The sequence below is a fragment of the Phyllostomus discolor genome, chromosome 5, assembly GCF_004126475.2.
Source record: "Phyllostomus discolor isolate MPI-MPIP mPhyDis1 chromosome 5, mPhyDis1.pri.v3, whole genome shotgun sequence".
Lineage (NCBI taxonomy): Eukaryota > Metazoa > Chordata > Mammalia > Chiroptera > Phyllostomidae > Phyllostomus > Phyllostomus discolor.
This window is the reverse complement of record NC_040907.2, coordinates 87,944,689-87,970,822: the sequence shown is the minus strand read 5'-3', so window position 1 is coordinate 87,970,822 and position 26,134 is coordinate 87,944,689. Positions and strand designations below refer to the sequence as shown.

The 26,134-nt window shown below is 36.4% G+C and overlaps 1 protein-coding gene across 1 annotated transcript in view; it reads left to right on the top strand.

Annotated features, from left to right (window-relative positions):
* The window catches only part of F13A1 (coagulation factor XIII A chain), a 185,543-nt gene that overhangs the window by 1,933 nt on the left and 157,476 nt on the right, over positions 1-26,134 (top strand). The window contains exons 2-3 of the mRNA XM_028513923.2: positions 189-358; positions 17,641-17,829. Coding sequence (XP_028369724.1) covers positions 229-358; positions 17,641-17,829 — 319 coding nt within the window. The 5' untranslated portion in view covers positions 189-228. The remainder of the gene's footprint in view (positions 1-188; positions 359-17,640; positions 17,830-26,134) is intronic.

The following is a 26,134-nucleotide window of genomic DNA, read 5'->3' as shown; positions in this document are numbered from 1 at the left end:
TGACAAATCTCCCCAGAGGTCCTTGAAGAACTCTACTACAACATGAGACTAATCCTCACCGCCACTTCTCACTTTTTTATTTATGTGAACCTCAAAATGTGTTGCCCAGGTGCTATGACACGGTTATGTCTGCTTCTCTAATTTTGAACCCTTGTGTCAAATGTAACTTTATTCATATTCCTTTTCAGTGTCTTCTTTTTAGGCCCCAAGGAGTTTGTAAAGCTGACCATGTCCGAGACCCCCAGGACCACTTTTGGAGGCAGGAGAGCTGTCCCACCCAACAACTCCAATGCCAAAGAGAATGACCCCCCCACTATGGAGCTGCAGGGCCTGGTGCCCCGAGGAGTCAACCTGCAAGGTACAGACAGGCACCTCCAGCCCTGGCACACAGCTGGCCTGACCCCTCCTCCACATGGTGCTGAGTCAACACCCTCTGTTTCCACTGAGGTCTCCTAGAAGGGGACCCCCTGCCAGTCTCTAGTTTTAAAGAAAGGCCTCTAAAACCATCTTTTGAGTGGTAAAAGTACCAAAGACTTGGTTGTTGTTCCAGTTCTGCCACTTAATAGCTTAGTAATCTCAGAGAAGTCACCTCTACAAAACAAGGGCACTGGCTTATTGAAGCCTTTTCCAGCCCTACTGTTTTGTTTTTAAGAATGTTCTCTAGCTGGAAGTTTCCACTTCCCAAATATTGTGGCTGTTTTGATTGTCTGACTTGCACCACCTTCCTTCTCCCTCCTCCCTCCCCCCTCCCCTATAGTCTATCCATTGCTGTGAATTTCAGAGCTGACAAGAGATGCCAGACTCTGACAGTAATGGAGATGGAAGCCCTCTATTTCTCTCCAGAGCAGCCTGCAGAGCTGGCAAGGCAAGCTGCTTTCTCTGCTCTTGTGTCTGCGGATCTCTAGGGATCTGCTCTGGGAGCAGCAGCCAGCAGCTGACCTCCACTCAGCCTTGTCAGCTGTGACAGGGCCCAGGTGCTTGGTGACACAGATACCATTCTCTTGGCCAGGCAGAGACATGCAGGCTCATGTCCCTGAATGGCATCTAGCAGGGAGCACTTTTTGTCAGCAGCACACATATACCAAGACCCACTTTGCTCCTGAGGGTGCTCTATGCTTGGTTTCACCAGAGGATAAGCACCTACTTGCTGGGGTAGGACCCAAGATCACCCTCAGCTGCTTCATCAGCAAGAGACCTGCTGCTGAAAGCAGAGGTAAGGACAGTGCTGGTCCCCACAGTGCAGCAGGTCAGAATATTGCCTGGATGCTGTGGGAGGCTTTGACCACACTACCCTCATGTCTAGATGATTTGATATCCAATTGTGAAAACTGAGAGACATTCAGTACCATCCATCAGGTACCATCCAAATTTGGAGGAGAGGGCTCACAGAACAGAGGGCTTCTTCAGCTGAGGAGAGAAAGCAAGACAAACTTGTAAACGTGTGGCTCTGAGCTCTCTCCCAGCAAGTGCTGCACTCATTAAAACTCCACCATTAAAGCCACAGAACTGAGTTTAAATGGGCTTGCTAATCAACTCATCTAAATCCCCATGTTATAGGTTAGGAAACTGAGAACAAAGTAAGCAATTGATGTTCAACTCCTTCACTGCCTGGTGCAGGAGTCTTTTTTTAAAAAAAAGAATGTAAATAAATTGGAAAGTGTGCAGACTTCAAATTATCAAGTAGGTTACCTTGATGTATTCAATTTTCTAGCAAAATTCCCCTCTGGCAGTGGAGATTCTGGGACCCAAGGAAGGGTGATGCAGGAAGTGGGCAGGAAGAACAGAGAGAGAGGTGCAGGATCTATAACTGAGGAGAACTGTGAAGCTGCACAAAGTCAGTGTGATGTGGGGAAAAGCCGCCTGGTCCAGGACTCAGAAGACCTGGGTTCCGGTTCCACATCTGCCATTCACTCACCCTGGGACTTAGGCAAAGTCATGTAAGCCTCAGTTTTTCCATCAGCAAATGGAAACAATACCTGCTTCACAGTTGTCATGAATATCAAATGACTAGTGCTTGTGAGAGTCCTGGACACATAGCACATAACTGATAAATGCTCATTGATTTAGAATATCAACTATCATAACTCTATGTGGTCAGGAGCCCACTCTAGCTTCTAAGGGAAATATATACAGCCTGCAGCCTCTGTATATCTGAAACCTGATCAAAATGTTGTTGGGTAAGAAATCTAAACTGCCAGAGAACTTGAGCAGGTTGAAAAAGAACCTGGTTTTATTGTGTTTTGTTTATTTTTGGAGGCAGAGGTGGGAGTTATTTTGAACTAAATGATTTTGAAAAATATATCATTATTTGCTCAGTAGTCATATGTCCACACCCCAAGTGAGATTCTGGGATACCTATTACAGGCCCTGGCATAGGAGTATGAGGATCCAATGACTGTTTGTAAAATGAATGTACAGACAGTCACTTGAAAATTAAATAACTCATCAGTCCTAAAGTCATTAGGATCCTGTTATTAATAACAGCTTCTGGATTTTATAAACATGCATTAATTTAATATTTCCCACACAAATGAGCTAAGTACTACATGCTATGAGGGTAGGGTACCTAAACCCATGAAACATAGTACTAAGTCCCAGATGAGTAAGACAATAAATAAATAAATAAATAACAGCATCTGATCAACCAAAATAAACCATTTGATCAAGTAGATCTTTGGCATTTCAAATTTCTGTTTAATTATGCTAAAACAGTTTTCTGGCACTAAATATATAAATGATTTCTCCCCAAATCATCCCTGCTAAAGCAGTCATGTGAAAGGTAATGGCACCTTCTTGCAACTCACTCAGTGGCCACTAGTGGCCACTAAGAGGACTTATTTCTCCTTGATCCCCTATCTGACCATGAATTTGGCTCCAGGAACACAAAGCCCTAAACAAACGCTTTCTTCTCATTTATTTCAATGGAGCTTTTGTTCAAATGTCCTTTTAGCAAGTTATTCTTGTAAAATTGACTAACAGAGGCAGAGAAGCAAGAGGAGAAAAGGGAGGGAAATGGCACCTTTTTCATTTTGTCTAATCCTATGACAGCAAATGTATATAATATATACTGAGTGGGTGGATGTAATACCTTTAATTCACAGCTTTCATAATCACCTGCTAAGAACTACTTTAGCCTATAACTCAAAATCTATAAGTTTATGTAAGATTCCTCCCATACAGCAGTGCAATATTTAAGAAAAACCGAAATATTTGAGGTGAACATGGAACCCTGGAGAGGGAACCAGCCAGTCAGCAGTGGGTTTGATGTCCTTGAGTATTTTTAAGGGCCCTTAGTAGCCCCCTTTGAACTCAATTATAGTTGAGAAAAGTATGTGAAAATCTCTTCAGATTGTTTGAATTTGCAACTATTTCTAATAGACTGTTCTGCACACACAGTTGGTATTCTGAAAATTTCTTTACAGCCTTCTTGTCTCAAAGGTTATTTTAGCAGGAGATGTAATGTTCTGGAACGCAACCTTACATTCTCGGGCTTGTTTGACTCTGTGTTATTAACAATAGGCAATCGTTTGCAGCAGTGAACATAACACTTGTTTGACAGGTTTAATACACAGAATTCAAACTGGAAAGCAAGTCAGGACCTATTTTTAAAAATCAAGTGCAGGCAGAATCTAGTATTTATTAGGGCCTTGTGTCTTTCTGATCATTTCCTTCCACTACTCCATGTCAGAACTAAATCAACTAATTAACTGGTTAATTATTAATCTGCCCTTTGTGCAAAGTAAACCTCTATGGATTCAAGGTCATTGAAAGAATAAGAAAGATGTGATTAAGAAATGATATTGCATAGAACCCATTTATTTTTTCATTTGGTTTGAGGAAAAACACTGTGATTACCACCTATGTGTCTGGAACTATGCCACTCTCTCTCTGGGGACACAAAGGTGAATAAGTCAGTCCCTGTCTTCAAGCAGCTCTCTGCGTAGTAAACAAAACAAGTAAAAGGAATGACTGGTGGTGCCATTGGAGTGGGAAAGAGGGTGACAAAGATGAATAAAAGTGTCCCAGGCAGACAAGTGCATGGAGTAGCCTTTCTAGTAGCAGCATATTTTATGTCAAGTGGTGAAGACAAGAGAGGGAGATGAGCCTGGGACAAGTGGGCAGGGATCACACCAAAGATTTACCTTTCCTCCTGCCTGTAAAGGATTCTAAACAGCAGAATGACAGTCAGAATCATATTTTATGAAGGGAAATTTCTCCATGAGGAGAAAATGCAATTAAGGAGATGCATTTGAATGCTGTTGAGATACTTAGGGGTAGAAAGAAATTGACCAGAGAGACTTCAGTCCCTGGAGAGGACGTTAGCCTCATTTCTTTTATTCTAGCTTCCTCTAGGCAGCTGGGTGTGTCTTGTACATTTTTAGGTAAAGGGCAGTTTTAATAGCAACAGTTAAAAATGATATGCTGTTTAAAAAACTGTTTGTAATCATTCTAGTTAATGGCACTTTAAAATTATGGCTATCTAAAAGAAATATGAGAAAATAACTTTTATCTTGTTGTTTTCACAATAAACAGACCTACTTCCTCATGGACAGTATATATTTCTACATTTTGGTAATAAATAATATTTTTAAAATTGCATCAAGAATTCAATTCACTTGGGAATTCCTAGGATACAAACCTAAACATTTACCTCATTTCAAGATTCCATCTATGACAGGTATAATCATTCTCTGAAGAATATTTGTATAACCAAAGGAGAATATAATCCACTTTTTTCATATTAAGGAAAGGGTAGGAGGATGAGGAGCCAGCTGGCTCATGAGAAGAGATTTTTTTTCTTTTTTAACAGCCCATTATCTGATATGTTCAGAATCAGGCTAAATTGTGTTAGGTAGACTTTTTTTTAAAGCTGTCACTTTGAAAGAGTGAGCTGCCAAGTTTCCAGCTACAATATTTCTCTAAAAAACAAAAAAGTAGCTTAGCAATGGTTGCTCTATTTTGCCAAGAACTGGACTTGGACAGGGAGAAGCAAATTAATATCCTGTTTGTGGCAAATGGAACTTGGGTGATGAGAAAGCTCTTACAATCTAAACTATGTTTTGTTAAGCAATAAACAAAGCAAAAATCAATATTCTTGCTTAACAGATGTATACTGAGTGCCTACTCCATGGGAAGGGGCAACTCTAAGAAAAATGAACAGAAAAACTATGATACTTGTAATTCTAATGCCTGACTTGATCCATGGGTCACTCTCCATAAGTGATGAAAGAAATGTTGTTTAATCTGTGGAATTGGGGACTTCAGCCCATTCCCCAATCTTGGGGCAAACCCTAGTACACCTATAGACATACTAGGAGGTGACGCTAGAGAGAGCACAGCTTGGGTGCCATCGCCTTCTTCTAAAAAACAAATCATGTGTCTTTTAACTTGACTGCAGTCTAGAACATTATTTCTTTAAACTCTTGACTTCTCTGTGTAGCTTTTAGCCTTTCATATTTTAGCTATTTCATTTTTTAGCTTAAACTATAGTGAAATATTTTTTCACTATAGTGAAATATAGCTTAAATTCATTTTTCTTAGCTTAAATTAAGTGAAATATTTTTCTTAGCTTAAATTACTTTAATATGAACTTCTAAGAACTTATACAGAGAAATGTTACTTACCATTGCGTTAGTTTTACCCTACCTAGAACACCACTGTGATTTCCTATGAATTTTTTCTCTTTCTTCCTGAAGGCATTGATTTAGAGGCATATTACAATAGAGAATAAAAAGATCACTTGGAAAAAATAACATTTTAGAAACTACATTTTTTAAATTAAATGTTGTCACACACATAACAATATAGACTACATTATTTTAAAACAAATGCTATATATTAATATATATTTATTATATGTTTGCTTTCACTATTAAATACTAGAAAACATGAGGTTTATTTTGGGGGCTTATTTTTTTATTTACTTATTTACTTATTTATTTATTTTTATTGAATTTTTATTGAGTTGAGGTGACATTGGTTACTAAAATTACATAGATTTCAGGGGGCTTACTTTTTTTATACTTAAAGGAATTCATAAACATCCTTTTGCTTACCCTTTGTTATAAGCAGTATAAATGGGCTATGAGAACATGGAACTTCATTCCGATTTTAAACAAAATTGCTGTTCTGAAGATCTCACATTATGAACCCATGTTACCATTGGCAATGGCATAGATACACAGCCCTGAAACTGGCATGTTCTGAGAATGAATTGTCTGATAAACCACTGAAGAAACTCCTATGGTTAATGCTATGGTAAATGGAATAACCCATTTTAAAATAAATAAGGAACTTAAAGCTCAATTTTTCAGGTATTAAATTTGTTGAAAGTAAAAAGTGGCATATTTGCTGAGGAACTTTTGCACATTGCCCCAGGCACAGCATCAAGATGGTTAAGACTGGGTCTGGTCCTCAAGGGGCTTACAGATCCACAGATAAAATCATCTTTATTAAGATAATATCAAATGATTAATGATAACAGGCTGTTTTTCTTTTTAAAGAAAAATATATTCTAGAAATCAAAAGCAGAAAATGATTCCATCTACCCATAGAAAATCAGGAAAAGAGAAGGAAGACTGTCAACTCAGAAAACAGTGTGTTTTCTCACTTAGTCCCCACACAACCACCATTTTTCAGATCAGGAAACTGAGGCACAGGAAGTTTATGTAACCTGTCAAAATCACAAAGATAGTAAATGTCAGTGTTGGGATTTGAGTCCAACCAGTCTGGCTCCAGAATCTGTACTCTTATCCACTAGGTTACTGTATATTATTATACATACTACTAATAACAATAATTATATAATACAGATATTGAGAATTTACTTGTTGTGAGACACTGTGCTAGAGCACTTTGCATTCATTTTTTTTGTTTAATGCTTACACCAACCCTATAAGGTATTTTGTTGCCCTTTTGAAAAATAAGAAAACTAGGCTCAGAAAGATTATATAATTTTTTGAGGTTGCAAAATTAGTAAATAGTGAAGCATCTCCCAAAGCATATTCTACAAAATATTCCACAAAAATAGTTTCCATGGTCAGTTAGGTTTGGAAAACATTGTGCTTGTAGGAGATTTGCAATATATATTAGCATATTAAAGTCTCCCATAAATCCTGAAGGAATCCTGATTAATCTTGGTTAAAACCAGCATTTCCCACACTGGTTTAACCACAAAACTCTCAATTATCACAATACCTGTAAATACCCCATAGAACTAGCTCTGCACTGCATCATCTCAGGATGGGCAGAATCACCTGACAATAAGCAGGTCCACTAGAATGGGGCATAAAAATGGAAAGCCAGGGTTTTCTTTTGCAGTAAGAATTAGAATCAATGAGAACTACAGATGCCAAAGATACACTTGAATTTCCCTCTCCAGCTTTATTTTTTCCCTGTAGGAAGAGCTGCTTGAGAAACCAAGGCATTAAGCTAACCTACTTACTTCTCAGGAGCATATTATCATGGGGGGAATATGAGAAGATGTGAGGCAAATCCTGGCAGTTCTCCAGAACTAATGCATCCATTTCCTACAGACAGACTAGACTCACCCATTTCCTCACCTGGAACTCTGCAGCAGCCTCCCAGCTGGTGTTCCTGCCTCTAAGACTGTCATCATCCAATCTGTTTTCCACTCAGTCTCCAGACGTAGTTTAAATTTGTATGTGTGTAATCATGTCAGTTTACAACTTCAGATTCTTACTGGATCCCCAATGCCATTAACTTAACTCCTTAACAGAGCCTACAAGGCTGGCATGAGCAGCTCCTGCGTATTCTGCCATTGTGATCCCACTACTGCACTCTAGACAACCAATCTTCTTTCAGTTTTTTAAGTAAACCATGCACTCTCTTATTCCCGTCTTCACTCATTCCCCCGCTCCCTGAAACATTCTTCCCCACACTTCTCTCTGTCTGAAATTTGTTCATCTTTCTGACCATTGTTTATACCTCACTTCTTCCAGAAAGCTTCCTTAGTCTCCTCTAATCTGGGTTAGGGGCTCTCCTATACCATCCAGAAATCTTCATCATCCAATACCCTATATTTCTTTCATCAGAGTAGTTATGACACTATCTCAGAACTATCTCTTCATTTTTTAAGGTGTACCACTGTGCATTTACCTAGCTTGAATTAATTAGGCTCTGACCTAATCAGCATATATATTCATGTCTTGAATGTCATGTAGAATAGCACGCTTATAAAAATTTCTGGAGGACAGGAAATCAGAAAAGATATTAAATACACTAAATATATATGCTTAGGTTCTCAATTATCTTCAGAACTTGAAACAATGAGCCAAATTTAACATGATAAAACTTACTGTTAGTACATGTAAGGCCTTAAAATTGAGCTAAGAAGGAGAAAAAAATTGCATAAATAGATATGGATAAATAGCAACATAATTTAGTAACTTGTAAGGGTCTGGAATTAATTTTAATCCATTACTGGTTAAAAAGACATTGGAATGTATTTTAAGGCTTTTGTTTTACTGGATGCTTTATTTAAATCAACAATAAAATAAGAGTGGTCAAAACACTAATGGTGGCTTGATCTGAACTAATAAAAATATACTATTTCTTTTGACAGAGGTAGTGGTCTCACTGATTTTCACTGGAAAAACCAGAACTAGAATAATATATTTAATTCTATGGAAAATACTACAAGAGATAAATTTACAAAATGAAATGTATATTCCAAAATAGAATAATATGTAGATGATTGGGAAATAATTTCTTAAATAATAGTTAAAGATACAAAGAATGTTATACTTAGAGCACAGGTGGCAAACACAAGGCCCGTGGACCAAATCTAGCCCTCCATCTTATTTTATGTGGACTGGCACCTTATTTCTACCCAGTGGCAGTGCCGAGCTCCTTGTCCCTAAAGAGTAGTTACATTTATGCAGTCCTAAAATTACATTTTGGCCCTTTGAAGGGAGCCACGAGGCTGATGTGGCCCCCAGTGAAAATAAGTTTGACACCCCTGACTTAGAGGAACTATTACTTTAAAACTAAAGAGTGACAGATGAAATGAATAAAACATATCCTATATTTATACAAAAGTTAGAACAAGGTTCCATAGTTAGAAAAATTACAGAAAAATTGGTGTCAGTTCATGTTAAGAGGACTTTTCAAATAATTACATTTGTTTAAATATAAACTATTTGCTTTGTGAGATGGTGGGTTCCCTGCTGAGATGGAAGCCAAAAGCCTACTTATTAGAGCTTTCATGGATATATTTTATGTAGTATATAGCAGGCCTACCAGGTGGTTTACAAAGTACCTTTGCTTTCTGAAATTCCGTGAGGTTAAAACATCAGTATATTTTTTCCTACTGGCACTGAAGAATGAAGAGCTGATTAAACTCATTTCTGAGGGTATAGGATTTTAGACTTTTTTAAAAAAGAAATATTACTAAAAGGCATGGTCCTAAAAAAGAAAACCAGATGAGTTGTAATTAGGTCCTTTTAAACTGGGGCATTTATGATTATCCAGGTCTTTCTTTCCTTTTTTTCAAAAAATGAAAGTATAGTGGGCATATGATATTATTATATTAGTTTCAGGCATACAACACAGTGATTTGACATTTACATATCTTACAAAACAATCATCACGCTATCACACTAAGTCTAGCAACCATCTGTCAAAAGTCACTATGGTATTAGTGACTATATTCCTGATGCTGTACATTACATCCTGTAACTTATTCTATAACTGGAATTTTGTACTTTTTAATGTTCTCTGCCTTTTCACCCAACCCCTCGCTTCCCTCCCCTCTGACAACCATCAGTTTGTCCTCTGTGTCTGTCTATGAGTATTTCTTTTTTTTGATTTGTTTTTAAAATTTTACATATAAGTAAAATCTTACAGTATTTGTCTTTGTCTGTATGTCTACTTTGGAGAATGTATTCTGGACCATTTTTTTAATTAGATTGTTTTTTGATGTTGCACATATCCTCTTCCATAGATTGTCTTTAAATTTTGTTAATGTGCCCTGGCTGGCGTAGCTCAGTGGATTGAGCGCGGGCTGGGAACCAAAGTGTCCCAGGTTCAATTCCCAGCCAGGGTACATTCCTGGGTTGCAGGCCATAACCCCCAGCAACCGCACATTGATGTTTCTCTCTCTCTCTCTCTCTCTCTATCTCCCTCCCTTCCCTCTCTAAAAATAAATAAATAAAATAAAAAAATTTAAAAAAATTTGTTAATGTTTCCTTTGCTGTGCAAAAGCTTTTTAGTTTGATGGGGTCCCATTTGTTTATTTTTATTTCTGTTGCCCTTGTTCAAGAAGACATAGCCTAAAAAATTATTGCCAGGACTGAGGTCAATGAGTTGACAGCCTATGTTTTCTTCTAGGAGTTATGGTTTCAGGTTTTGCATTTAAGTGTTTAATTTGGTTTGTGTTTATTTTCATATACAGTATAAGAAAGTGGTCCAGTTTCAATTTTTTTTGCATGTAGCTCTCCAATTTTCCCAACACAATTTTTTGAAGAGATTGTCTTTTCCTCATTGTATATTCTTGTCTCCTTTGTCACAGATTACTGTGACATATAAGCATATGTCACAGATCGAGATTACTTGATCATATAAGCATGGGTTTATTTCTGGGCTCACTATTCTGTTTCATTGATCTATGTTTGTTTTTGTGCCAGTATCATGATGTTTTGGTTACTATAACTTTGTACTATAGTTTGCAATCAGGGAGCGTACTTTCAACCCACTCTTTTCTTGAGATTGCTTTGACTATTTGGGATCTTTTGTGGCTCCATGCAAATTTTACAATTATTTGTTCTGATGTGAAAAAATATGGTATTTTCATAGTAATTGAATCTGTAGACTGTTTTGGGTAGTATAGACATTTTAATAATATTAGTTCTTCACATCAGCAAGCATGGTATATCATTCCATTTATTTGTCTTCTTAAATTTCTTTTATTGATGTCTTATTCTTTTCATAGTACAGTTCCTTCTCCTTCTTGGTTAAACATTCTTTTTTTGATGCAGCTGTAAAGGAGTTTATTTTTTAAATGTCCCTTTCTGATTTTTTATTAATGTATAGAAAGGCAACAGGTTTCTGCATATTGATTTTGTGTTTTGCAAGTTTACAGAATTTATTTATTAGTCATAAAAGCTCTTTGGAGGAATCTAAAATTTTCTATATGTAGTATCATGTAATTTTCAAATAATGACAATTTTACTTCTTTCTTTCCAGTTGAATGCCTTTATTTCTTTTTCTTATCTCATTGCTATGGTTAGGGCATTCAATACTATATTAGATAAAAATGGTGAGAGTGGGCATTCTTGTCTCGTTCCTTATCCTAAAGAAAAAGTTTTCAGGTTTTCAGCATTGAGTATGTTGTTGGCTGTGGGTTTGTTATATATGACCTTGATTATGTTAAGGTACATATTTCTCCTATCTCCACTTTGTTGAGAGTTTTTATTATAAATGAATGTTGAATTTGTCAATTTTTTTCCTGCATATATAGACGATCATATGTTTTTTGTTTTTTATTTTGTTAATGTGGCATATCACACTGATTGATTGCAAATATTGAGCCATCCTTGCAACTCAGGAATAAATCCCACTTGATTGTGGTGTATGATCTTTTTAATGTACTGTCAAATTCAGTTAGCCAATATTTTGTCGAGAATTTTTGCATTTCTGTTCATCAGGGATATTGGCCTATAATTTTCTCTTCCTTCCTTCCTTCCTTCCTTCCTTCCTTCCTTCCTTCCTTCCTTCCTTCCTTCCTTCCTATAGTATCTTTGTCTGGTTTTGGTATCAGGGTAATGGTGGCTTTGCAGAGTGAGTTTGGAAGCATTCTTTCTTCAGTTTTTTGGAATAGTTTGAGAAGGATAGGTATCAATTCTTTGCACATTTGATTTAATGACACCTGTGAAGCTATGTGTTCTGAGCTTTTGTTTCTTACATTTTTTTTGATTACTGATTTTGTTTCTTTAGTTATTATTGGTCTGTTCAGGTTTCTGTTTCCTCCTGACTCAGTGTTGGAAGATTGCATGTTGATAGGAATTTATCCATTTCCTTTAGATTGTACAATTTGTTGGTATATAATTGATCATAGTATTCTCTTATGATCCCTTCTACTTCTCTGGTGTCAGTTGTCACTTGTTCTCTTTCATTTCTGATTTTTATTTTGGCCCTCTCACTTTTTTCTTGATAAGCCTGGCTAAAAGTTTATCACTTTTGTTTATTTTTTCATAGAAACTGTTCTTAATTTCATTGATTTCCTATTGTTTTTTTGTCTTTATTTCATTTGTTTCTGCTCTGATCTTTGTTATTTTCTTCCTTCTATATTTTTTTCTAGTTTTTATAGGTTTAAGGTTAGATTATATATTTGAGATTTTTCTTGTTTCCTGAGGTAGGCCTGTGTCACTACAAATTTCTCTTTTAGGACTGCTTTTGCTGCATCCCATAGATTTTGTAAAGTTATATTTTTGTTTTCATTTATCTCAAGGTATTTTTTATTTCCTCTTTGATTTCTTTGTTGACTTTCTGGTTTTTTAGTAGCATCTTCTGTAGCCTCCATGTATTTGGCTTTTTCACAGTTTTCTTCTTGTAATTGGTTTCTAGTTTTATGCTCTTGTAGTTATAAAAATGTTTGGTGTGATTTAAATCTCCTTAAATTTATTGAGACTTGGTTTGTGGCCTAACATGTGATCTATACTGAAGAATGTTCCATGAGCACTTGAAAAGTGTGTGTATTCTGCTGTTTTGTGATGGGATACCTGTATATATCTATTACTTTAAGCTGGTCTAATGTGTTGGTTAAGGCCAACATTTCCTTATAGAGTTTCTGTCTGGATGACCTATTTATTGATGTCAGTGGCATGTTAAAGTCCCCGACTATTATTGTATTACTGTCAATCTCTTCCTTTATTTCTGTTAATATTCACTTTATGTATTTACATGCCCCTATACTGGGTGCATAGATATTTACAAGTGTTATATCCGCTTGTTGGACTGTTCTCTTTATCATTATGTAATGCCCTTTTTGTCTCTTGGTACAGTCTTTGTTTTAAAGTCTGTTTTGTCTAATGTAAATATTGCTGCCCAATATTTCATTTCATTTCCATTTGCATTAAAAATCTTTTTTCCATCCCTTCATTTTCAATCTGTGTCTTTAGGTCCAAAATGAATATTTTGTAAGCAGACACTTTATGTCTTTTAATTGGAGAATCTAGTCCATTGAAATTTAAAATAATTATTGCTAGGAATGTATTTATTGCCATCTTACTGTTTTCTGCTTGTCTTTGTAGTTCTTCTCTGTTCCTTTTTATTCCTTTGTTCCTTTCTCTTGTAAGTTGATGACTTTCTTTAATGTTATGTTTTGACTCCTCTTTCTCTATTCTTTATGTGTCTATTACACGTTTTTGGTTTGTGGTTACCATGAGATTCATATATAACAAGTTACACATGTAGTTGTCTATATTAAGTTCATAGTTGCTTTAGTTCAAATGCATTCTAAAAGCACTAACTTTTCTCACCCCACCCACATTTTATGTTTTTATATCATATTTTCCATCTTTGTGAATGTGTATTTCTTAACTAATTATTGTAGATATAAATAATTATACTACTTTTCTGTTGTAACCATTATACTAGCTTTATAAGTGATTGATCCTCTACCTTTATACTCTATGTTTTCCTGTACTAGTGAGATTTTTTTCTTTCATATATTTTCTTCTAGTTTGGGCATTTCTTTTCTATTTACGAAAGTCTCTTTAACATTTCTTCTATTGCCAGTTTAGTAATGATGAACTCCTTTAGCTTTTGCTTGTCTGGAAAACTGTAATTCATTTCTGAGTAATAACTTCACTGATTAGAGTATTCTTGTTTGTAGGCTTTACTTTGTAGGCTTTACACTTTAATTATTTTTAATATAATGTCACTTCCTTTTGGCCTGCAAAATTTCAGCTGAAATATTAGCTAATAATTTTATGTGAGTTCCTTTGAGTTTTAGTAGTTTTACTCTTGCTGTTTTTAAGATTCTCTCTTTTACTTTGAAATTTTTTATTATTATGTGTCCGGAGTGAGTCTCTTTGGATTCATCTTCTTTGAGATTCTATACGACTCTTGGATTGGGTTGTCTGTTTTCTCCACCAACTTTGGGAAGTTTCCAGCCACTATTTGTTTGAATAGGTTTTTGTTGTTGTTATTGTTGTTGTTGTTCCTTTAAATCTCTTCTCCTTTGAGGATTTCTGTAATGTGAGTATTGGTATGCTTAATGTCCCATTAAACTATCCTCTTTTCTTTTTTTAAGTTCTTTTGTCCAGGTTCTGATTGTATGATTATCACTACCATATCTTCCAGATTGCTGATTTGTTCTTTTATATCATATAATTGCTGTTGGTTCTCTCTGGAGTATTTTTTTAAATTTTAGTTATTTATTGAAATTTTCAGTTCTAGTTATATTTTCTGGGTCTCTCACTGTGTTCATTCATTCTTCTTCCAAATTTGGGGAGTATCCTTATGATTATTATTTTGAACTCTTTATCAGGTATGTTGCTTATCTCCATGTTTTTTTTAGTTCTTTTTCTGAGGTTTTGTCAGTTATTGGTTTTTTAGAACATATTCCTCTGTCTTCTCATTTTGCCTAACTCTCTATGTTGTTTCTATGTATTTGGCATATCAACTTTTTCTCCTGGTTTTGAAAGAGCTTATGTAAAGGGGGAACTGTGGGGCCCAGTTGTGTAATCCTTTCTGTTCATCAGAGCAAGGTGCTCCAAGGTTGTTCCCTGTGTGGGCTGCATGTGCCTGTTGAGATTGGGGTGCATACAGTAAAGGTATGTTTGTAAGCAGATTGGTCCCCAGGCTGAGTGGCTGTGAGACCCTGCCACAATTGTTTCAGAGGCACTGGTAGACAGTATTGATCCCCAGCCCAGTTGTTGGTGAGGCCTGTGTATGACTATTGTGAGTGCACTTGTGGGCAGGGCTGCTTCCTGGCCTAGCTGACTGTGAAGCCCAGCTGTAATTTCTGTGGGTATGCTGATATGCAGGTAGAGTCCCAACATAACTGCAAGGCTTAGCTTCAACTGTTGTGGTCATATTGGTGTGTGAGGGCTAGCCCTGTGGAGTAAGAGTCACTTTGTAGGGACATTTGTCCTAGACAAAGCTGCCCACCAGATGTGGCAGGTTGGGGCTGGGGCTGTTTTGGAGGGTGCCAGTGCTGGTCAAGGCTGCCCAATAGGTGTGGCAGGAGTGATTCTAGATGGAGTGGCAGGTTGGGCCAGGTGGAATCTCAGGGGAACTCCAGTGTGAACAATATTAACAAGGTTAATAGGGAGTGCTAGAAATGGTGCCTGCCAGCTCTAGGCCAGCTAGGAGTTTAAAGAATAATTGGTGTTTGCCAGTGCTTTTGTCTCCAGAGAAAGCTTAAACAGATTTATGCCCCTCCAGCACTTGCTCTAACATTAGTCAATGTATTTCCTTTATGCATGACCCAGGAGTTTTTCAAACTGCTGCCTCAGTCCTAGAACTCCAAGAGGGTGAGTTTGTGCACAAATGTTTTAAGAGCAGAGTCTTGGTTTCTTAGAGCCCTTCAGCTCTCCTGGACATAAGGCCCACTGGTTTTCATATCCAGCTGTTATGGGGTCTTACCTTCCTGGTTTAGGTTCACCTGGGCTGGGGGAACTCAATGTGAAGCTCAGATCCATCACTCCTCAGGAGCCACTTCCATGGTGGTGAAATACTTCCAACTTGCAGGAAGCCACACTGGGGCTGTGGTTCCTGACTAGACCTTCCTACCTGTTTCAATGTGGCTTTTCTCTAAATTCTTTGTTGTAGAAAAATCTACCCTGCTAGTCATCAGGTCATTCTAAAAAATATTTGTTCTACATGTAGTTGTAGTTTTGATGTGTCCGTGGGAGTAGATGAGCTCAAGATTTTCCTGCCCCATGATCTTGACACCTTCCTCTTCAACCTTTCTGAAACTGGGTTAACACTGGGAATTGTGACTTTAGTAAGGCCAGAAAACTTAGGGGTAAGGCAGCTTGGAGGAGAAAGGTATAGAGAATTACACATCTTTATTCTACAACATAATGGAAGGAAAGTTTCCTTCAGGGACCATGTACTATGACAGGGTTCTGAGATAAGGTAAAAATAAAACTGCACCTTGCACTTCTGTTTGCTGCAATGTTGCAGTCAGAATAGTCTATTGAACACCACATAAAATATAAATTGGCTCCATCAGAGCTCATGTGCAGTGAGCCACAAGCAAGCCTATGACCCCACTATGTGCCAGGCATAGTGCCAGGCACGTTGCATCACTATGGCATTGACTCTTCACAGAAATTCTCTGGATATTAGTATCCCCATTTTAAAGTTGAGAAAAGTCTGGCTTCTGAGAGGCAAGGTTTCTTATCTAAGTAACTATGACACTGGAGATTCAAATCAGGATTGCCTGAATTTTATTAATTTGGAGTGTTTCAGGAACTCCTAGACTTTCAAACTGGAGAGTATCTTAATGAGCCCAACTTTTTCCCAATGAGAAAAAAAATGAGACCAGAGAAAATCGGACACTTTACATAGATTTCTGTGTAAAAGTAAAGGAAGTCATTGGAGTCTTGAAAAGTGATGCCCAGCACAAGCTCAGCAGATGTGCACTCTGTGTTCACAGCTGTGAGGGCAAACCATGCAGCAGGCAGTGTCAGGGAAAGGGAAGGAAGGCCAGCACATCCCTCACCCAGGCTTCTCTCCCCAGTGTCCCATTAAAACTACAAATGCATGGACAGAAATCTGTTTCTGGACTAGATTTTCTAAACTACAGTGCAAATGGGTAGTTAGAGTTAGCTTCACATTCAGTGCTCATGTGCAGAGGGAATAGGAAAATGGCAGGAGGATATATAGCCTTTATCCAGCACTAGCATGTCTTGGATAAATGTATTATTGACAGTTAAACTCTCAACATTAAAAAATCTGTAGGTTTTGGCAACAGACCAGCATTTGCCTTCCAGACTGGTTCATTAGTAGCTAAGGAAAGGTAAGGCTTGTTTCTGCATGTGCAAAGTAGAAGCAATTATACTTATCTCACAGAAATGTTAGTGTCTTTTCTCCATACCTGTTCCCTCTCTTTTCTGCCATTGAGGGACAAGATCTACTTTTAGAATTACAAAAGGAAGGGTGTTTGACCCTTCTTGAAGTTTGAGTTAATGGTCAACTTTGTCCTTAGAACATTCTTTGAGGCTTTGTCAGATTTGATTTTTTCCCCTTTTAAAGATAAGAAAATGGAAGTGGCTATTTCCTGCTTGTCTCTAGTTAGTGACACAGTGTGACCATAGTCACCATGAGAAGGACCTGACATAAGGAAAACCAGGGAATATAAAGACTTCAACTTTGGTCTTAGTTTCTCTGTATCTAGACCTGTACACTGGTCATCATCAACACTGCTCCATCTCTCTCAAAGTCAGCACTGTGCAGTCTGAAATGAGATCAGAGTGGGGAAAAGCTTTTTTAAAATCCTCTTTGAAAGAAAAAAATGTCACAAGACACTGACTCTCAAATCTCCCAGTCCGTATAGAGTTTTATCCAATAGACCTTCCTGCTTTAGGAAAAATGATCTCGTTTTTTGAGTTTACATTTAAACAAAGTTACTAAGTGGTGTTTCTTAATTGTTTTCTTTGTGCATAGACTACCTTCATGTCCAGAATGTTAACCTATTCAAGGAGAGATGGGACAGCAACAAACTGGATCACCACACTGACAAGTATGATAACAACAAACTCATTGTACGTAGAGGGCAGTCTTTCTACGTCCAGATTGACTTCAATCGTCCATACAACCCCAGAAAAGATCTCTTCAGGGTGGAATATGTCATTGGTGAGTGCCATGTGTAAGCCCAAGTCAAAACAGTCCATCTATATAATCATGTCATGTTAGTTATGGCACTATGGTCACAAAATAGAGAGTCGGTACAGATTCAGTTGCATTATTTCCTAGAATCATACTTTAACAGTTGGCTGAAGCTGAAATTGCATTCAGCCCCTGACAACCCTATGCTTGAAGATGGGTCTGTATAATGCCAAATATCAATAATTTTGGCCTACCTAGGCAAAACTCTGGTATAAATAAGAATGAGTGCAGTTGGCACAAATATTAGTTGTTATTCTCCAAGTGGTTTTAGTATCCTACACTTGTGACTTTTAATTCATTCCTCTGCCTTCATTATTTAATTGGTCTCAGGTGAAATTTTACAGATCTTACTATGCAATATTCATTTAAGAATTTCCCAAAAGTTTATTCTACTTTAACACAGTAATATGGAGTGGTCCTTGAAAAATAGATGGTCAAATAAAGTTCATAAAACACTTTGTACCTTATTCTCCTCTTGTAAGTTAACAATGCTCACTAACTTTAATGGTTCTGGGAAGTACCATTTAACTTTGGCCTAGTGTTTTTCAAACTAATTTGATCATGGGACCCTTTATTAAGTTATAGCTATTAGTATTTGACACATTTGGTAAATATTTTTCTAGAAATTTAAAAGAGTAGCAAATAAGCACATGTACCAAAAAGCAAGGATGGCTCAATGTCAGGACATCTGTCTATATAACCCTATACATAAATACATTAAAAATATCAGGCAATCAAATCAAGTCACTAAAAAAATGACTAAATTCAACAACCATTTTTAAGAAAAATTTCAAATAAAACAAAATAGAAGAACTCTCCTCAATTATCTAAAGATTATTTACCTACCCCAGACCAACAACTTTTGGTATCCTTACTGGTAAAAATTTAATAATCTTAATAATAGTCAAAAATTAGAGATGCCTGCTATCACCATTCCTTATTTTTTAAAAGTATTGCTTTAAAGGTTTTAGCAAATAAACAATATAAAAGAAATATATACTATAAACAAAATATATACTATAAACACTAAAAAATGAGATAAAAATGATACTTTATTAATGTAATCATTGTATATGCAGAAAAAGATTAAAGGGAAAAAAGCACAGTATTAATAAAACTTTGTAAGATGGCTAGTTAGAAGTCAGCAGCTTTTCACTCCTCTACCACTAAGGACCAAGAAATAAAAAAAAATATTCTACATATAAAACTAAGTAAAACTATGAAATATAGAAAGAAGTTTTATAAAACAAGACAAAACCTATATAAAGCAGATATAAAATCTTAACAAAAGACATGTAAAAGACATGAGAAACCAATAAAAAACAAATATGTTCTTGGTTCTGAAGTCTCAATGTATTTTTTTAAATGGTCTCCCAAGACTAAAGTGTATATTTAGTTGATTTTTCATTAGAATTCCAATGGAAGTTTTATTATTTTTTTGACTAGATAAAATAGGTTGCTTTGAAAGAATAATAACCTGATAATAACCAAGAAAATTACACAAAGAAATTATAGGACATTTTCTATCAGAAGCAGCTATAAGTGTATACAATAAAAATTATTTAGTAAAACAGAGAATCCAGAAATAGACCTCAGTATATGAGTACTTAATATAGTTGTTTGTTTAATGGAATAAGAAAGGTATATGAATTTTTGCATTTTGATATTTTAGTATACATATGAATATATAGTAGACATATAATATATATGTATATGTTTCTTATATAAATACCCTAATGCCACAAATGGCCATACATATGACCAAAGGACCAAAAATACCACAAATTAGATTAATTGAAAAAAGAGATCTGGAAAAATATTCAAAATATACATTGAGATAAAGGGTTAACAGAGAAAGCAAAAAAAGCTCTCACAAGTTGGCAATATAAAGACAAAGCATAGAAAAATATGTAAAGGATATAGAGACATTTCACGAAAGAAAAAATCCAAATGGTCTACAATCAATCATATGAAAATGTACTCAAATTCACTTGTATGTTTGAAAAACAAATCGAAGTATATATATCAGACTGGCAAAAATTTAGAAGATTGTAATATCTGCTGGCATGTATGTAGGGAAAAGCATACATTACTGATATAAATGTACAATTTTATAATCTTTTTAGAAAATGATTTTACTGTATCTATTAATATTAAAAAGGTTTATGCCATTGACCCAGCAATTCTAGTCTGAGGAACCTCTATTGAACATATTGAAAACCCAGGTTATAAAGGTGAGTATTTTTTTACTGCAGCATTGTTTACAGTGACAAAAAAAAACTAAAAATAAATGTTCCTCAATAGTTAAATGGTTAAAATATTGTGATAGAGTCACATAATTAATTGTTATTTTTAAAAAAGAATAAATTAAATCTATCTCAGAGGGTTTCAAGAGAGGTAGTGAGTGAGAAAACAAAATACAGAAGAGTGAACACAACATTTTCTACATGTGTGTGCAGCTGTAAATGTGAATAAGATCTGTGTAGTATTGAATGCAGAAAAGAATATGAAGCATGTAAGTGCTGGCATAGGTCCCTGGTGGGAGTGTGGCCAAAATATTAGAAGCAAAAGGAAGGGAAACCAAGCAAGAAAGGGTGGGGGGAAAGCAAGAATGATATGACTATACAAAGGCATCTATATAAAATCATTGCTCTGTTTGGGAGTATATGTAAGGAAATTAAAAATATTTCCATTAAAACTAAAAACACTTTCTTAGAAAAAATCTATGACCCCTTACTACTTGATAATATTGTTTGTGTTTATTTGCATTTACAGTCAAATTTGTATATTATTGTTGGAAAATTGGTTGAAGCCAGAGTAGAAGTGGAGGGATAAGAAAAGAGACTCCTAAGTCAAAATAAACAGCATCAGTGTGATGCTTGGGTTCTATGCAGAACTGTTTGCCATCCCAGTTGTGGGGTAAGAGGGGGAAAACTAAATTACTGTTCCTGTGTTAGGGAAGATGAAACAACCACAACTGAATTACATTTAGAGAACAGGCTATTATTGTTATCACTGTTTAATAATGGTTACTTAAGTTGGAAATAGAATACACAGCTAGTATTTTAAACAGTATTTTAAAATGTGATGGAAGTTTAGTTTTATTCCTTTCCCTAAGTTTATCCACCTTTCTCTTTTGTGTGTTCATGCACATGCTTGTTGGACCAGATGTCATTACGATGCCCTTGACACATAATGGAATGATCAGTTCATGTAGTTCTGTCCACAGTTTTGTTCCACCTTCACAGTAATTTTTATTTCTGCTTTTAGTCAAATAGTTATAGCAGTGAGAACAGGGTAGGGAAGCTTTGCTCCTCCTGAATAGGACTTGTCTGAGGTCTGAGACCTTCTTCTACTAACCATTCAGAAAACAATTCTAAAAATGGAAGTCTTAAGAAGAATTATAAGGTGGGTTCTCTGGAAATGAACTCTGAGAAGGCAATTTGCGTGGAAAAAGTTTATTGGGAAGTGCTCACAGGATCATAACTGTGAGGGAGTAAAGGAGTCAGGGTTAGCCAGAGCAAGGAGTTGAACTACTACCAACAAAGGCCTCCATGGATCCCATCGTGAGTTTTGGGCCTGGATCGGATCTTCAGAGTTGTCCAGCCTTGGGGCAAGGATGTGGGTCTCTACATTCCAGCACATACCAGACTTGGGCTCCATGCTACCTTCAAGGAGAGGGTAATTGCAGTTGGCTCTCTATGGCTGAGGGAAAACCTTTGGAAGCAGCTCAGTGAGAGCTCTGTGTCCACCAACACACTCAGCATCAGGGACATTGATGCCGCCTTCCTGAATGGAAGAGGTGTGTGCACTGTACCACAGCATCCACTGCAGTGAGTGTCTGAAGTCCTCCTTTTCACAGAAGTGAAAAGGTGGGGGGAGGAAAGCATAGCAAATTTGCCTTTGAGTTGAAAATTTATATAGCTTAAAAACCAACATGTATTTTAAACCCTTCTGAGAGACTACAGAGTGTACTTTGGAGAGTTAACCTGTATTCCAGTATGTATGGCCTATTTCAAGCCTTATTACAGTAAGTCCTCACTTAACATCATCTATAGGTTCTTGGAAATTGCCACTTTAAGCAAAATGACATAGAATGAAACCGATTTTACCATAGGCTAAACTGATATAAACAAGAGTTAAGTTCCTATAGCATATTTCCAGTAAAAAAAAAATCACTAAACTTCTAAATAAAGACCCTAAGCACTTCCAATATTAAACATTGAAATAAATGTAAGCTATTTATACATTTAAGAAGGATGAGTAAAAACAAATAAGATGATTATTTTCCAACCCACTGATTCAGATTCAGGGTTGTGGATATCCAGAGCCTCTCTTGGCAGTTCAGGCATGAGGTGGGACTCACCCCAGACAGGACTTCCTTCCATCACAGGGCCATTCACACACAGTCCCACACTCACTCAGAGTGGAGACACACTTGTTCACCTTGCTTGCAGTTTCTGGGATGTGGCAGGAAACTGAAATCCCTGGTGAAAACCTGTGCAGACAAGGGAGACTGTGCAGTCCACATACAGTGGTCCTGGTCAAGAATCGATTTTTTTTCTCTTTAATGACATAACAAAATGATGTTGAATGAAGTGTCATTACTTGAGAGCTTGCTGTACATTTGAGGACTTTATTTCCAAACTTATTGTAGAAACAGGAAAAGGAAAATGACAAAAGTCCACATTCTACTATTTAATGTATGAGAAATCAAGCACATGTCTAAAGGGCCTTAAAGGATCAGTGGTGGAGGTTTTAGCCCAATCAGTGTCTTTCTGCCTCTCCTGTCTACTCAGAGGTGTGATAGACCTTAGGCTCCACCACTTTGGCAGGGCTAAGATGGAAAAAGAGTGGTGTTGGGTAATCACTGGGGCTCAGAAATAATTCTCTTAAAATGAAGTACTTATTTCAGTACGATTGAATAAAGCCATGGAAATTCTATTTTAAAAGTAATTGTAATGAGAGACAAGTATCAAATATGGACTGAAAATGAAATTAAGTATAAAAATTTGTATATGCAGGTATGCTTGAATTTCAGGAAACCTAGAATGTGAAAACAGTAATTTAAAAAACAAAAGAGAACACTTTGTAAAAAACAAAAGACACAGCAAAGAATCTCTTCAAATATTTCTTTTAGAGTTTATATAACAAGGTTAAATTTATCAACAAAGATCAATATATGCAATACTTTAAAAACAAATTTTTATCCTTCCCCAAGGATATTTTTTCATTGCTTTTATTTATTTTTTGTATTTTTTCTTGTTATTGTTTATACTCTAACAGTTGTCCCAGTTTTCCCCCTTTGCCCCCCTCCTCTAGCCTAATGTCATCCTCACACTCAATCCCCTTGTCATTGTTCATGTCCATGGGTTATGCTTATACATTCTTTTTTAAAATTTAATCTTTATTGTATTTTTTGCATTACTATTTCATCCCCTTATACGCCCTATCCCCAGCCATCAGCACACTGTTGTCCATGTCCATGAGTCTTTTTCCTTTCTTCTCAGTCTCTCCACCCACTCACCTCCCCCAACCCCACTAGCTGTCATCTGTTCTCCATCTATGAATCTGTCTCTGTTTTGCTTGTTAGTTCGGTTTGTTCATTAGATTTCACATGTGAGTGAAATCATGGTATTTTTCTTCCTCTCACTAGTTTATTTCACTTAGCTTAATAATCTCCAGATCCATCTATACTGTTGCAAAGGGTAAAATTTTATTTTTATGGCCGAGTACTTTTTCATTGTGTAAATGTCCCATAGTTGTTTTATCCACTCATCTGCTGATGGACACTTGGGCTGCTTCCATATCTTGGCAATTGTAAATAACACTGCAGTGAACATAGGGGTGTACATATATGTTCTTTGACTAATGCCTTCATCTTCTTTCAGCCAATCCTACCCTCCCTCTCCCCTCTTACAGCTGTCAGACTGTTTGTTGTTTCTGTGCCTCTGTTTCTATTTTGCAAGTTACTTTATTTTGTCATTAAATTTCAGTTGTAAGTGAGATCATATGTTATTTGTCTTTCTTTGCTTGGCTTATTTCACTTAGCATAATAGTCTCCAATTCCATCCATGCTGTCACAAAAGATAAGAATTCCTTCTTTTTTACTGATGCACAGTATTCCATTATGCAAATGTACCACAGCTTTTGTATTACTCTTCTACTGAATATATGCACCATTATGTTCATGGCAGTATTATTTATAATAATAAAGATTCTTTTTTATTGCTTTTAAATTGAGAGGAAAGGGGAGAGAGAAACATCAGTGGGAGACAGAAACATCAATAGGTTCTCTTCTGTATGTGCCCAGACTGGTATTCAAACCAACAACCTGGGCATGTGTCCTGACAGGGAGTCAGGCCCACAACATTTCTGTTATAGGACAATACTCCAACAAACTGAGCCATATCAGCCAGGGCAATATATGCAATAATTTAAAAAAAAATGTAACTATGCCATAGAGCAATCCATTATTATATTAAAATACAGAAAAAAACACTTTACACTTAATTGTTTTCAGTTTGCACTTAGCTTTTTGTTATTGTTTTTTCTCTCTCTTCCTGTAACTTCATATGAGATGCGCTAACATGTGTTAACATACTGGAGTTTCCTTTTGTTGCTGTTCTCAAAACCTAAGTCATGGGATTTGTTTATAAGTGAATCTACCTTAAAATTAAGTTTCTTTCTCCCTTTTTAAATATTTAAGTGCCTCTCTTACACGGTCCCAGATAAACCCACTGGGTGCCAGGTTCTCTGATGAAAGAAGGTAGATAGGGGCACACATGCTGCAGAAGGTCAGTGGGTCAGTGAGTCACGGTGCTTTGGTAACTGCATTCATTAGTTGCTGGCAGAGCACGGCCATCCCTGTGAAGTAGGCAGGAGGTGTTAATGAATTTGAGTAGGGGGGTGTGGCTGAAAATGTGTCTGGTAGTCTGTGGGCTCTTTTGTCTCTTTCTAGCTCTGAGGGTTCAGTGGCAAATCATGAAAGGCATGGAGCAGAGTGCTAATGATAGGTTTTGCTAACCTGTAACTGGAGCTGTGAAAACTTAGGAGCAGTTTATGGTGTTAATTTGCTATTCCTTTAACATGGGCCTCCTCTGTCTTTGATACTCTATTGAGGAAGCCTCATTCATTATAAAGAAAGAACTCTCAGCTGTACTTCTTACCAGTTCTCCCCCTCAAAACAACAGATGTCAGTCACCTTACCCAGTGAGCCCTCCAAAGTTAAGACACGGTGCATGTACAAGTTTCTTTCTCTCTAGAGTCCAATCACAATAGCCTAAGGGAATCAAGACTAGGCAAAGGACCATATCTTACATCTGAGAGCATCACCCAAATCCTTTAAGTTTATGTGCCTGTATGAATTTTTGGTTCAGACATTCCAAATGAATCACCATTTGTGATTTTTGAAGACATAGCACATTTTCTCTGCTGAGAAATTTCTTGCCCAAAATCATGCAGCTGGTAAGATATAAAAAATATTTCTTAGCCTATGCTCTTTCCACTATATTATGCTGTGTTTTCATGAGAATAGGCTATCTGTTTCATTATTTGGAAACAACATTTACATAGGCTATCACTATAAATTTTTGCTTCTGTGTGTTTTGGCACCATGACAATCAGTGTGTTCATTTCTAAGTGCCACTTGAAGTGACTAATAATGGCATCTGAGAAACTAGGACAGTGTTTCCTAGAGTTTGCTATCTGTGAACACCTGTCATGTGAAATGTTCCTTAAAATAAATTTTGTGGGCAAACATATTTGGGTCACGCTGTGCTTCATGTCTCCTCTCAGAAAGTCTCAATCCCAATACACACTAGTATACTGAAAGCTCTGAGGAGGCAGAAAGAAAAAAAAAATCTCCTCTAACCTAACATTGCCCCAAATTGCTTTATGACAAACACTACTTTACCCTATTTTTATTTTATGATACCCTTTAGTAAAATATAGAGCTCACTCTAGAAAATGCCTAAGTACAATTGCAAATTACCTGTATTCTTTAGAATAGGAGGGAGGGAGGATGGTGGAGCCTGGTGGATTTGTAGTCCACCTGTCATGGGAACAATATAATTAATATGTTTCTTCTTTTTGACACTTAAGATTTTGTGCCCACATTAAAATAATTCTATCAATATGGCATTCATATAAAGTATCTATTCTTTTCAAAAATGATTACTTTACTTTTTTATATTTATTTTCCTGATTTTTATTTGGCTTATTTTATCATAAAGCCAATTTACTTTCCTTTTGAATGTGTTATTGGACTCTT